The sequence below is a fragment of the Salvia splendens genome, chromosome 19 (genome assembly GCF_004379255.2).
Source record: "Salvia splendens isolate huo1 chromosome 19, SspV2, whole genome shotgun sequence".
Classification (NCBI taxonomy): domain Eukaryota; kingdom Viridiplantae; phylum Streptophyta; class Magnoliopsida; order Lamiales; family Lamiaceae; genus Salvia; species Salvia splendens.
In genome coordinates, this window is record NC_056050.1 from 24,964,422 (window position 1) to 24,979,427 (window position 15,006).

General features: G+C 31.0%; 1 protein-coding gene across 1 annotated transcript; it reads left to right on the plus strand.

Annotated features, from left to right (window-relative positions):
* Window positions 1-6,686: 6,686 nt before the first annotated feature.
* Window positions 6,687-8,044, plus strand: LOC121778352 (ethylene-responsive transcription factor CRF2-like). Its single transcript, XM_042175685.1, has one exon. It carries the CDS (start codon window positions 6,829-6,831, stop codon window positions 7,846-7,848), a length of 1,020 nt encoding a protein of 339 aa, XP_042031619.1. The 5' UTR covers window positions 6,687-6,828; the 3' UTR covers window positions 7,849-8,044.
* The last annotated feature ends 6,962 nt before the right edge of the window (window positions 8,045-15,006 follow it).

Genomic DNA, 15,006 nt, shown 5'->3' on the forward strand with positions numbered 1-15,006 from the left:
GTATAGTTAGTAGCTACTTAGATCTAATGTAATGCTATCTCCATCATAAATAAAATGGATTTGTTATCTCAACCTTTCGCGCGTTTTTTAAAATATTTTGTGTGTTTATTCCTTGTGATAGTAATAATAAATTTAGTGAACTTCAAAATTTGGTCTTTAAAAATGGGATATGTATCTTTTTAGTACCTTAAAGAAGAAAAATCATGTTATAAGGGCCTGAATATGAAAAATTGCGTTTAAAGTACCTTATCTGATTATTTTTTTCCTTGATGGTATAAAAGGTGTGTAAATAATAATTCTACTTAATCTTATTATTACTTTCTTACTCAATTATCATTAATGGGTTTAATAATTGTCAAAAACAAATTTTATCATTATATTACTTTGTTAATAGGAGTATTATTTATTGTAAATACTTTGTCAACCAATAACATTTTAACTTATGAAAAGATAACTTATATATTTTCATATTTGTGAATTTTATCATGGAGTCTCATTATCCACAAATCCACTTTTAAAGACTGAACTAGAGACCAAATTATGGCCATCCATTTTCTTAATCTTGTGGTTAGGATTAATTTATAATTAATTTAATATTTTATTCAATAAATTTTTTTATTTTTATTTTTATTTTATTTAATTTTAGTTTTTTTTAAATTTTTTTAATATAATAAAAACTTGCCGGAATAAATAATGAACTATATTCACTATATAATGAACTAAATGAAGTATGTTATGAAGTAATTTTGACATGTTATTGAAATACATTAATGATACAACAAATTTAAGTGTTATACATTAAGCTGTAGTAATGAACTATATTCAATAAATAATGAACCAAATAAGCGTTAGTAATGATGTAAATATGACATTTTATTGAAATACAATGTTAACTGTGTTGAACGTCAAACAATAGTAATGAACTTATTACTTCATTCAATCATGTTATTGCTTCATTCCATTAGTTTATTACTTCATTCCGTTAGTTTATTACTTCATTCCATTAGTTTATTATTTCATAATGTGTTATGACATAATTATCTTTCAGTTGAAGTAAATTCGGTATGTAATTAATGCAAAAAACTACTTCATAACATACGTTCATTTAGTTCAGTGAATATAGTTCATTATTTACTCCAACAAGTTTTTATTGAATAATTTTTTTTTTAAAAATAGAAATAAAAATTTAAAATAAAAAAATATTTATTGAATAAAATATTAAATTAATTATAAATTAATCCTAACCACAAGATTAAGAAAAATGGATGGCCCAAATTTGGTCTCTAAATCGGTCATTAAGAAGGGTTCGACATTGATCACAACTCTTTTCTCATGATTTGTGAATTTTCTCATTTTTTTTAATTTCCACGTGAATCTTCTAGAAATTAGGATCTTAATATTAGGATGTAAAAATGAACTTCCCTTTTTAATTTGTACACTATACCATCTACATTTCGATTATTTTTCTGTATATTTGAAAGTTTTAGATGGTAACGAAAGAAGTAGTGGAGTACTAGTATTACTACTCCCTCCGTTCCCTCATAGTTGAGGCAAAGCTTTTTGGCATGGAGTTTAAGAAATGAATGTTGAGTGTGTTAAATAAATAGATAAAAAGTAAAAGATAGAAAAAAAGAGAAAGAATAAAGTACAAAAATGAATAAAGTAGAGAGAATAAAGTAAGAAGGAGAAAATGTTACTATATATGAAAATGACTCAAGGGAACGAAGGCTATATATCGAACGGAGGGAGTACTATATAGCGAACGGAGGGAGTACTATGTAGCGATGATATTTGAGCAGTTGGCCTTTGCAATTGCAAGTGTGAACCGTATCTTTTATTTTCGAGAGTTTATATGGAGTAGTATTATTTGGTCCCTAATTTATTTGTAGGGGGTGATGATATTAATGCTATACAACAAATTAATGAAGAAGGATCAATAACTTACATTTCACTCCAATAAGAGAATTTATTCAGGTAGGGCATGTGGTTCTAATAATTGTTAAGACCCTAATTATGTAGTACCAAAGTTAAATTAAATAGTAGGAGTACACAATTTTCAATTGACAATTGATTGAAATAAGAGGTCAATATGAAAACAAGTATCACGCGGAGTATACTAACGTCCAACTGAGAAAGATAAATATGCTAAAAAAATCCTTTTAAATATTTGGAAGGCGTTAGCTATTTTAATAATTATGTTTAACTACTTTGATTGCATATAATTGAGGAGAGGGAATTGGTTAACCTTTCGTATAGTTTATAATTTTGTTTTTGGTTGAATAATGTCATTTAATACACTCTTAAATTTTAAATTATGGAGTACTTATTGTTCAATTCAAATGAATAAAATCATACTTGCACAATATTGAAGTATTGAATTTTCAATTCCAGTGGGAAAATATGTACTACTAAATGATAGTACAATTTTTTATATTTCTAAATTGCAAAATTTTAACCGTCATATAAATAGTACTCACATAGTTAAATACCTCAATGATATACTCCATTTTTTTTAAAATTCAGTGATATTTGACAATATTTTTTCTAATTCAATAACGTAAACATGCAAATGTATTTTCCTAATTTTAGTTTTTAAATCGCCAGGAATGTTTACGGTACATTCTTTATTATTGTGTCGAATGAATAAGTGGTTTTGGATTTAACTTTGATAGAAATTAAAATTTCATACTCACTCCAACAACCAATTAATAGTCTTTTTTTTTATATATTTTGATTTCTATAAAAAATAATCCATTTTATTTTTGGTAATATGACTCATAATTTTTTTTTTGGCTCATAATTTATCTCTAATCATCCGGGCAGTGTTATACTGCTAACTAAATACTTAATTGCTAACTACAATTAAATAATAGTCATTAGATGTTCAAATCAAAGGCCTAGATCATCAGACTGAAATGTCGAATAAGAGTATTAATGTTAATTTACAACTAACTAACTTTTGAAAAATATCCATAACTTTAAAACGCAAATAACTTTCTCGATTTAAATTATTTTTTCGCACAACATATATCAAATTAAAGATAATTCCATAAGGATTCTAACGATATCTCACTTGCATATGTTCCGATGTCAAAATTTGAAAAAAATTCAAAAATTTACATTTTTTTCGTACAACAACAAATGTCAACATAGTATATAAAATATGTCAAGATAGTATATAAAATATATGTTAATATAATATATGTAGAATGTCATTCTTAAAACAATGGGTTGACATTCTCAAAGCATGGGTTGATATTTTTCAAAACACTATATTGACATTTCCATCCAAAACCTCAATTTGGTAGTTTTTTTTATCTCTTTCGATTTAATTAATAAAATCGAAAATTACACGTGGCAAATTTTAGACCACTAGATTTTTAAAATCCTATGGTCTTAAATTAGTTGTAGTTAGCAATTAAAGAGTGAGTTAACAATTTATCACACCCCCTCATCATCCTCTCTCATAATATTTATCTTATTATGTATCTTCAATTAACAAATATTCGAATATTTTTTTTCATCTCTTGTATTTTACTGATTTTAGCTTAAAATTTGCTTAAAATTTATGTAGTGGATAATAGTAACAAACGAAGAGTACTTTTAATTCATCGCATTTCAGACAATTCTATCATACTGTTCCGCCGAAAATTATTTATCATGTTTTACAGTCTCATTCCTGTATTTTAAAATGGGTAACTTTGTCTAAAACACATACTACTAAAACATGCAATGATGCATTTAATGTTCGAACTTTATAGAAATGATAAAATTGGTTCTTTATACACAGTGCACAATCACATACTATTATGGAGTATTATACAAAGATAAATAATTGAATTAAATTGATTCCTAATTTATCATTCATAAGAAATTGTGTAGTCCAATTCTATATACCTATGATTATACATCTAAAATTATCCGTCCATTGAATTTTTATGTGCCCCCACAATTGTTAACGACTGAATCAGTAATTGCATACTATAAAAGAACCCAATTTATTTTCATAGTTAGGTGTTGGAGATAGGATTTTCACACCGCCCCTCTTCCACATACTTGAAAATTTTATCTATTCAAATTTAGAGTTTTAACAAATTCCTTTTTTGTGCGATTTATTTATTATCATGGCTAATATATATATGGATTAAATAATAGTAGTACTTACTTTCTAAACTATCCCGTAATAAAATAATAATATTTTAATCGACCTATCATAATTAGTGATAAGTATGTTTAATTGTGGAATCACTATACTAGAGTTCTTTTGTGTTGACTAATTAATGGAGCAAGTATTCCAGCAAAGAACACATATTCATAAAAAATTCTATAGGTTTGAACTTATTACATTTAATCAAATATTTCAAACATAATTTAACTCTTTAATGTAGTTCGCAGACTAATCCCTCCGTCCCAGTTTAAAAGTAAGATTTAGTTATGATACGAGTTTTAAGAAATTGTTGGAGTGTGTAATAATTAAAGTGAGGTAGTGGAAAGTGAGATCTTTTTTACTTTTTGTATGTTTAGGATTTGTTTTGTTTTATTTTTATGAAAGTAATGGCATTTGAGTGTAAATTTGATGAATAATAAAGTTAAATTTTATGTCCAAATATGGTAAATTCTAAATGAGACCATTAAAATGAGACGGACTAATATGGCAAAATTGGACTCTTAAACTGGGACTGAGAGAGTATTTTACAATAGTTTAGAAAATAGAAATCCCTGTTCTCGTACGATATAATGTCTTGTTTTGACTTCGTTCAAGTTAAAATATAAAAAAAGTTGGTAAAAAAATTCATGTCTTCTTATATGTATGATAATTTTATACTCCAACGAGTACAATGATTTAGAGTTCATTACTTAAAGAAAATGAGACCATTAATTGCCTATATACCAATGATACAAAAGACATTATATTGCAGGTAGAGGGAAAAAGTATTTTGTTAAACAAATATTTCAAAAAAATAGTTTGATATTATTATTTGAACAAAATTTTAGACTTTTAAAATATTTTGATGTGGCAACTCTAGAATACAATTGACATAATGTAAATGGAATATTGTGTTTGTTTATGTATTATTAATACTAGATAATATGAATAAATATATAAAACTTAAATATATATTATAAAGTTTTTGTAATTTGATACCGGATAAAATTGAATCTGACATGACAATTGACGTGGCTCCAATACTTTATCAAGAAATTATGAAATAGGATCGTAATTCGTAAGTTGGAGTTAGACAACGGGAGAGAAAAAGACGGTGTGTGATTGCACTTTAAGATAATATATGCTCGAAATATACTATACACAAATAAAATAATGTTGAGTTAAATGGTGTCATGTCGGCGATTATTACTTAATTTTGATCGATATTTAATTTCCGAAAAATCACAATAATACTTTTAAATATGATATTTAATTAGAGACAAATAAAGTATTTATATATTCATATAAATATATACTACTACCATATTTATAAATTTCGTGGGTAGAGAATATTTTAACTTAAAATTAGGACTTATAAAGCTGATACGCTGGTTCCAGTTCAACCCCAGATTGCGAATCTAAAGCCAGGGATTCCTGTCCGATTCCGGTTGGAATAGGATCGTAAGTTGGAGTTAGACAACGGGGAGAAAAAGGCGGCGTGCGATTGGGCTTTAAGAAAGCGATAGAGTGTGTAAGAAGAATATATGTTCGAAACGTACTATACACAATAAAATAATGTCGAATAATAAAGTGGTGTCGTATCATGTCTGCGATTATTTCATACTTAATTTGGTCAATATTTAATTTGCGTAAAATTACAATAATATTTTTAAATAGGACACTTAATGAGAAATATATAAAGTATTTACATATTCATATGAATATATAGTACTAGTATATTTTATAAATTTCATGTGTAGAACATATTTTAACCTAAAAGTACGAAAAATAAAATAGATACGCCGGTTCTAATTCAACCCGGAAACGCTGGATTGCGAATCTAAAACCAGCAATTCCGGTTCTAATTAAGTTATAACCGCGGTAAACACGTCTAGTTATGCCGGTGGGTGGGTAACTTTCTCGAGAGATTGAAATACTAGTAAAACCCAAAGGGGCCTTACAAAACCCAATTATAAATGGCTCCGAATCCTATGTTGCCCGCCACGTTATTCCTAGCTGTAAATTACTTATTTTAACAGCATTTATTTTTTTTAAAAAAATTATCAATATAAAATCAAGAGCGAAGAATAACCGCACCGTCCCACTATTAAACAGCTAATTACCAAGTGCTTAAAAAATTTACCGCTTTTATTCCTCTGTAAACGCACATTAATACTCCTCACTAATAAATGTCACTTACTATTTTCTTTTTCACCCGTTGTTAAAATTTTAATTGCAATTTTCCATTTAAGTGGGGGCACGTGACCGCCCACACGTACTTCGAGGTTAATAAACACCCGCGGCCGGGGCCCACCTGTCCACGTGTCGGCACGGCATCCTCGCCGGATGCGGCCACCCGGTTTTTCTGCCGGAACCGTTATCTCCTCCGACCTCTGACTTTTCCGATTGATTCTTTTTAGAATCAAATTAAATTTTTATTTAATTCCATATTTGATTTTTTTGAAAAATTAACAAATTGGTCTTCGCTGTGTTTGGCGTTAGATTCAGATATCCTATAAGTACCAATTCATTGAAACACAATAAACCTCACTCTCTTCAATCTCTTTTCTCTAAAAATATCTTTTCACATCTCTCCCTTTTATTTGTCACATTTTTTCCATCTCTATAAAAAAAAAACTCCCATTTCTTCATTTGTATGTTAATCAAAGCATAATTTCTCAATGGAGGAATCCATTTTATACCCACCGAAATTCACAGAGCACCGAAAAACCACCACAAAAATCATCAAACCTCCCCTGCAAAACCCAAGAAAACACCACCGGAGCTCCAACTCCGCCGCGAAAACTATCCGAATCTCCGTCACCGATCCCTACGCCACCGATTCCTCCGACGACGACGGCGTTTTCCGCCGCCAACGAATCAAGAAACACATCACAGAAATCAGAATGGAAACGACAGCAACAACCGCCGAAATGAACCTCAAGCCGATTCCCAAGCCGATTAAACCGCTAAAACAGGCGGCGAGCGGCGGCGCGAGGAAGTTCAGAGGCGTGCGGCAGCGGCCGTGGGGGAAATGGGCGGCTGAGATAAGAGACCCTTGCCGGAAAGTGAGGCTCTGGCTGGGAACCTATGACACGGCGGAGGAGGCCGCCATGGTCTACGACAGCGCCGCCGTGAAGCTCCGCGGCCCCGACGCGTTCACCAATTTCACCGCGCCGCCGATTAAAGAGGCGGCGTCGGTTTCCGGCTATGACTCCGTTGATGAATCGCTCAATCTCACCTCTCCCGTCTCTGTTTTCCGGTTTAGCCACTCGAGTGACTACACTGAACCGGCCGGTCTGAGTAGTCAGTCGAGTGACTTTACCGAACTGGACCGGTCCGGCCCGGTCAACGAAGTTGTCAAGAAAGAGGCTTCGCCGTGTTCGTTGAACGATGAACAAAGCCGGACCGGTCCGGTTTGTTTCCGTTCGGAGGTAGAGGAGTGTCAAGGCGAAACGAGTACTGTACTCGATTACTTGTCGACGGACATTCCTTTCCTTGACGATTTTTTCAACTTTCACCCTCTAGAGGACCAGTTGTTTGGGGATGTCCCGGGTTTTTCCGACCATTTTACGATGAGGATTGATGAGTTTCCGTCGCTCGACGCGGTTTATAAGCAGAAGGTGGAGCTCGGAGATGTTAAGGATTCGTTTCAAGAACTCGGTTCGCTCGATGTCGAAGATTATTTTCAAGACATTTGAGGTTGATTCAAAAAAAATGTGTGAACATAGTCGGAAAATTGCCAATTCATGGGCAAATTTTGTATTTTTTTCCGGCTAAGGTTGGTATTTTATTTATTTTATAGTCACTACAGTTAGTAGCTAAATTATTTGGTTTACTGATATTAAAATTGGGGAATGAGTGAGTTTAAGCAATAAAATGGAGTATTTGTCTCAAGATTCACGTGCAATTTTTTCCATTCATTTTGTGTTAGGAGAGTTTTAGTTGTTTCCTTTTGTGATGATACTATTCTCTATTTCTCTATATATGGTTGCATTAATGTTATTCTATTTTGACGTATAAATAATATATTTATATGTTTAAAATAACAATTTTCTTTTAGAGGTGTAATAAGAAACATTTTATTATATAATTAAATAAATACATTAAAACTTTGTAGGGTTTAACAAAATAAATAACATTAAATAATATTAAGAGGGAATAATAAACGAAAAGTGAATTAAATTATTTGTAGGGTTTGATGATATTGTGGGCTCATAAAAAAATAATGAAGATGGACCATATATATCAATAACTTGGATTTCACTCAAAATAATAGAATTTATGTAGGGCGAAAAGGAAAGGTCGTAATCATGGTTAGTGCACCATAATTATGTAAATCAAATTAAATGGAATTAAACTGTGTATATGTAATAGAGTGAGAAAACAAGTATCACGCGCAGAGAGAATAGGTCACATTTCGATAGGTACAAACACCACCACTATAATGATTATGTCTCGACACTTTTTTTTGCAACTCTTCGTTACATAACTGTATGAATGATTTGAAAAGGCGTTGACGATTTCGTTATTCAAATCGGTTGCTGCATGCATTTAATTTAATTTAAATCAATTTTATTTAATTATAGAAGCGAAATAGCAACACGACTCTAGATATTAATAAAGGTATCTAACAATTTCAGATGACATTAATTTTGAAAATGAAAAGTAAATACAATCAGAAAAAAAAGTAAGGTACTGGACTATAAAATTATGACTTTTGTAACATTCTGGTTTAGTTTGTAGTATTTCTTTTTAAAATTTAAATGATAAATTATGAAGTTTCAAAAAATTTTAATTATTTTATTTGACCAAATTTGTTGTATTTTACTATTTTTTTTTATATATATTTAGTTTTGTATGCTCAAAATGATGTTGTGTTGTCATCCATATTGTAACATTATTACACACTTACATCATTATTCATAATATTACCAAAAATTTTATACATGTGCAACAACTTAGCATTACATTTGTCTGGAAAAAAAAATTATCGAGGGAGTATTGACGATTTTTGAAATTTTGTCATTTGTCATTCAAATTTTGAAAGACGAAGGACAAACTAGAATTTGATTACTTAATAATTTTATAGACAATTAACTATCTGTCGACTATCAATAGTTCATTTTTTTCATTTTTGGATCGGCTATAAAAGTTAGTAATCAACTATTGTTTATATGTTTTTCTTTCTAATAAAGTGTGTCTTATTTGATAATAACAATATTATAACAATTTTTTCTTTTATATTAAATTTAATATTGTGTACTACAAACATTATTAGCCGTATGAAGTGAGCATCAAATATTTTAATATAGGCATGCAATACCAAAATCTTGTGTAAATTGTTAGTATGAATGTATACTCAAGTCCAATCATAGTAAAAGATTTTGGGTCCCTAAATTAATACTATCAATCAAGGAATTTTTTTTTTCTTATGGACTATCTAATAAATGCTGCTACATAATTCATTGGGGTTTAGGTAAGTCTTTTTATAAGCCGATTGCAATCGAAATCATTTTGTAACGCATGTTTATTTTTTTTCTAAAATAGCTATACAGAGAAGTGATATTTTCTATATTGATCTATTTTTTCTCATTTTTTTGGGAGGTGGGGTCGATGTATCGGATCTTGTCCCAGAAACAGAGGAAGAAAATTAGCATATGGTCAATTTTTATGATGTTTTGAGTGGAATATGACATGAGTCATGAGTTGTAAAGAGGTGATGGAGGCCTCCAGATTCTTCACACAAAATTAATTCACATTTTGGGTAAAAGCTACATTCAATTAATCATGGAGCTAATTTCTCTATAGATAGTCAATATTTAGTTTGAATTTTGTTGATTGTATACTTGATACTTTAGTCTATGCTCTGATAATTCTACTAACTACAACTAATGTGAAAGAATATGTGATGGTATTAGTGTGTCACTATTGTCTAAATGTAATTGCTAATAAATACTAGTAGTGGAATATTTGATGATGTAACATTTATATATACAAGTTTGATAGGCAGCAGTCAAATTGAATAATATTGATAATGGATAATATTGAAAATGACGTACACTATTTTATGATGTTTGAATTGAGTTAAATTGATGTGAATTGTGGGGAGTTAAGGAAGAAATTTGTCTAGTGGATTGGCAGCAAGTGTCTCTAACCAAGATGAGCATACAATCTATTTCACAAATAAAGGAAAAGGAGTGAAAACTTAATGTTTATCTAAATTTGCATCAACATATTCTAAAGGAAAAAGTAAGAAGAATGCAATTATGAATTTATGAGATAAATATAAAAATGATATTGCGCATATTTTATGTGAGCACTGTTCTCGTTTATTCTACGGTGGCGATGCTTAGTTTGTTTCATACATTTATTTTGATTCTAATTCCTCAAAAATTACTATTTGTGTCATTAACTCTTCAAATTAATTAAAACATTAATTTCATTTTGGGTATACCATTAAATAATTGAATAAAATTATAGTTCAAGATTTGAATGTTTAATACTATAGAATGAAACTTAAGTATATAAAATAAAAAAATGTCATAAACATGAATTAAATGAGAATGATGCTCACAAATTGTTAATACATGTGAATATATCTTTTAAAAGTACTCCAATATAAATTTAAAAAATATATACTAATTAGATTTATTTTTCAAATTTTGAAAATCAAAATTTAGTATAATTTTTAATTTAATATAAAATATAAAATACTCACATTGCTTAATTAAATCCTATTAAAACCGAGATATAAATTCTACCTGATCCTTGACTAATGAAATAGACTATATATGCATTTGCCCAAAAACGAAGGAAATTTAAAGTAGGATACATATCAGTATTCCAAAGTTCTAGGACCACATAGATATTCTGGGTTCATATTTCGAAATTCAATGGGGGCAATATGAAGGAATAAATATTGCAATAATATTGGTGAAAGCTTTACCCGCAAACTATTATCCAGAAAGAAAGCTCTTTCATTTTCATTTTTGGTTTTTTGTTTCTGCAAAAAGATAATAGTAGACGAAAAGACAAATTTATTGTTGAATATTTGGGCTGTGGACTTTATTTGGGCTGTGTTTTATGATGGCCCAGATAGAATGTGGGCTTGTGGCTGTCCTAACCCAATACTCCGTTGATATATATATCCTGCCTTCTCCTTTTGCCGGTTTACATTTGAAACTGCTCTCTCTCTATTCTCTTGACTCAGAAATTCCTCTCTTCTCTCTCTTCTCTCTCCGATGAGTCTTCGGCTGTTTATCTGTGACCTTTCACGGTTCGTTGAGTGATTGATCTTGTGTGAGTGTTGGAGAAGGCAACTACTTCGATTGCTGTGGTGTTGGTGAGAACTAGGGTTTTGTGTGTGAGGTTCCGTGTGAGTTTGTGTTCGGAGGTTCCAGATTTGGTATGGTGGAGTCGGTTGGTGTTGGTATCTGCTGTGTGAGGTGAATCGTTGGTGGATTCAACATTGCTCCCTTGGATCTAGTTTCTGGAGAATAGATTTGTGCTATAGGCGGGTGGCTGAGCCATTACCAAGATCTATTCTGTTTCTTGAGTTTCCTGTTTACTTGTGTGCATTGCTGTTTAGATCCGAGAGGATCCTATGTTGTTTTGCTAACAAGTTCACTTAGTGTGTAGGTTCTCCTTGGTGATCCAGTAGCATTCGATCAATTTGATCAAGGAGTGCTAGGATTACTTCAACGAAGGATTATAATAGCTATATATTATAATCTTGTATCCTAGCTAGTTTCTTTGTAAAGTCAGCCACGTGGTTGAGAGTTTGGCTGAGCTCTCTTGTACAAGAACAAAGAGGTCTCGGTAATCAGTAAATTCGGACTGGTCTGATCCCTACATTTATAAATCATTATATTTTGTACAAAGTTTGGTGTACTACATATCAATCTTCCTGCCACATTTCATTACATTACACTGTAACGGTGGCGCTGCCGTGGCTCAATAATGGCCAAGTATACCATCGCTCTATCACTATTCCAAATTAAAACTAAATAATAACAATAATACAATAATAATTGTTACGCGAAACTAAACTATTGTCTTCTTTAAGTGGAATTGAGGTATCACTCTTTCCATAAGACAAGATATGAATCGGCTATTACTCACGGGTTGGCATAACGTCCACAAAGATGAAACGATCTTCCTTATATTCAGTAGAAATTAACACCTCAAACTCGTAGGCACTAATGAATTCGACAGAACTTAACGTCGAGTTGAGAACCGAGTAATACAATATTTCTAAAATGCATACACTAAGATTTAGAGAGCTATAGAGAAAATAATGCTTTGATGTTTATTCGTTTTTCTCCTCTCTCAAACTCATTTATTTATAGGATAGATAAAGATACTCGAAAGGCCTTGCAATATCATGAATGATTCGGAGGTTACCTGATAGGTACCTCAACACCCACTCCGGCAGCACCAAAAGTCGAGCAACTCAGCGAGAGGGACTCAATTCACACTCACGTCACAGCTGCTCCAGCCAAGGCCCAACAACTCGATACCGTGGCTTCACGACTGCCGACCCAATCATTCCCATGTAGCCCAAACGTCGAGTAGAGCCCATCCCAGCAAGAGATGTCAAAAGCCCGAGAACCACATCTCACCAAATATGAAGATATCATCACAAGATAATTCTTATTCTAAGTTAAGGATTTGGTGTATATCAACATCATTATCTCTCGTATCTTTAAGTTATTTAGTCATTCTAGATTCTATAAATTAGTGGTACGTTTAGCATTATTTTCATTGAGAAATATGAAATAAACTTATATTCTCATTCTTGTTCTGAAAACCCTAGAACTTCAACTAGGGAATTATCTCTTTCGCTATGTTCAATCTTCGCGTGCTCTACAAACCTCTCGATAGGAAACTTAACCCCTATCATTACCTTAAGAAACAAAACAACACAAAATATACTAGGCTATCTATCAAACAAAACAAAAAACATTATCTAGTGTAGTATCTTGTTTTCTACTTGTATTTCATATATTGGTTTACCCATCTTACTTTACTTTATCTACTCCCTTCTTCGCCGTTTAATTGGTCCATCCATGATTAATTGTCAATTACTAACTCATCATACTCACATTTTATTAGTACGTAAATACCATATATATAAAGTATGATTCATATTTCACTAACTTTTTCAGTTTTACTTTTTATTATACTCCCTCCGTCCCAGGTTACTTGAGTCGTATTCCATTTTGGGTTGTCCCAAGTTACTTGAGTCATTTCTCTTTTAAGCTAAAAATAAAACATCTCATCTCACTTGCTTTATTCTTTCTTTTACTTTATCATCTCTCATCTTTCTCACTTTATTCTCTCTTCTATTTTATTTTAACTTACTAAACACAACTTTCTTAAATCCCGTGCCGAAAAGAAACGCCTCAAGTAACGTGTGACGGAGGGAGTATTTTTTAATTTGAGTCTAAGTCAATTCGAGCCAATCAGCCGTGGACTAAAGCTGATACTCCATATAGACTATAGAGAGAGTAACAATTGAATATCCGTTAAATAATGAAAAACAAAATCTTTAATGATAAATAAAAAAGGTTTCCACCCGCAACAGAAACTCAGAAAGTGTGCACTGGGCTTAGGAGATTATTCCATCTGTCAAAATCTGGTGCGTTGATTTATTTTGAAGCACACTGAAGATGTCGACAATAAGATTGGGTAAAATCATGCTGCAAATTTGCAATCATTTGCTCTAAGTAGTTATTGCAAGTTTTATTATTTGAGTGTACTTTCTACTACCAAGTGTAAATAATTCGACTAATGTCAATTTTAATTTAATGTGGTTCGGTCATGATTTCTTCATCACGTGATATGTTACGCCCTTTTAGATAAAGATATTGTGCAATTCAATCATACAAATAATTTTGGTCGATTCATGATAATATTGTGGGATTTTCAAGTCTTATTGTATTTCATCATATTTCTTTTTATGTTAATCTTAAAACAAATAAAATAGAAAGAAAAGAGATACTATGAATTAGTTATATAAGGTTAAAGCTCTAATATGGGAGAGGTATATTTGTTAAATAATAATATTAGAAAAATATACTTTCTTCATACACGATTATAAATCTACATTTGGCACATGACACATTGAAAAAAAAATTAATTATTGAGGGCATGCCTCTATCTAGCTTAGGTTATAATAAGAACAAGAAAAAATTCTCTAGAAAAAATTCTAAGAAATAGATTACAATTTACAAATTACTTGTGCTAAAAATATATTACGAAATGGGCTTTTATAAATTGTTTGACTTTAATTTGTGTGCAAATTATCTTTTAGTATTTTGTTTGGATCATATGTCTTCGAATATTAATTTTCAAATTTTGTGGTCTTTATTATATATAATAATCGTATAATACATAGATGCCCACTTGTACATGTGTAACGACACCCACCCAACTTGGGTCCTATATAAACATCGAAATTTTAACCACCTTAGAAACCAATAGATTTATGATAATTTTCTCTCCATTAGCCGACACGAACTATAATATTTTAATGAGATTTGAAGTTGAGATACTTGATAATAGAATACTCACTCGTTGTTAGGTCATCTATAAAGAGAAACTTTACTCCTATCTCTCCCACAATACGAGTCACACTTTATCATTTTGATCTATTCCATAATAAGAGTGACATTTTATTTTTATCATATATAGTAAATAGATGCTACATTCTGAGTCTCATATTCCACTAACTTTACCAACCCACTATTCTTTACATTTCTTAAAATCCGTGCCCACAATAAGAGTGACTCCTATTGTGGGACGGAGGGAGTAATATATTTCGCTGTCCACAAATATTAGCATTTTTTATCTTC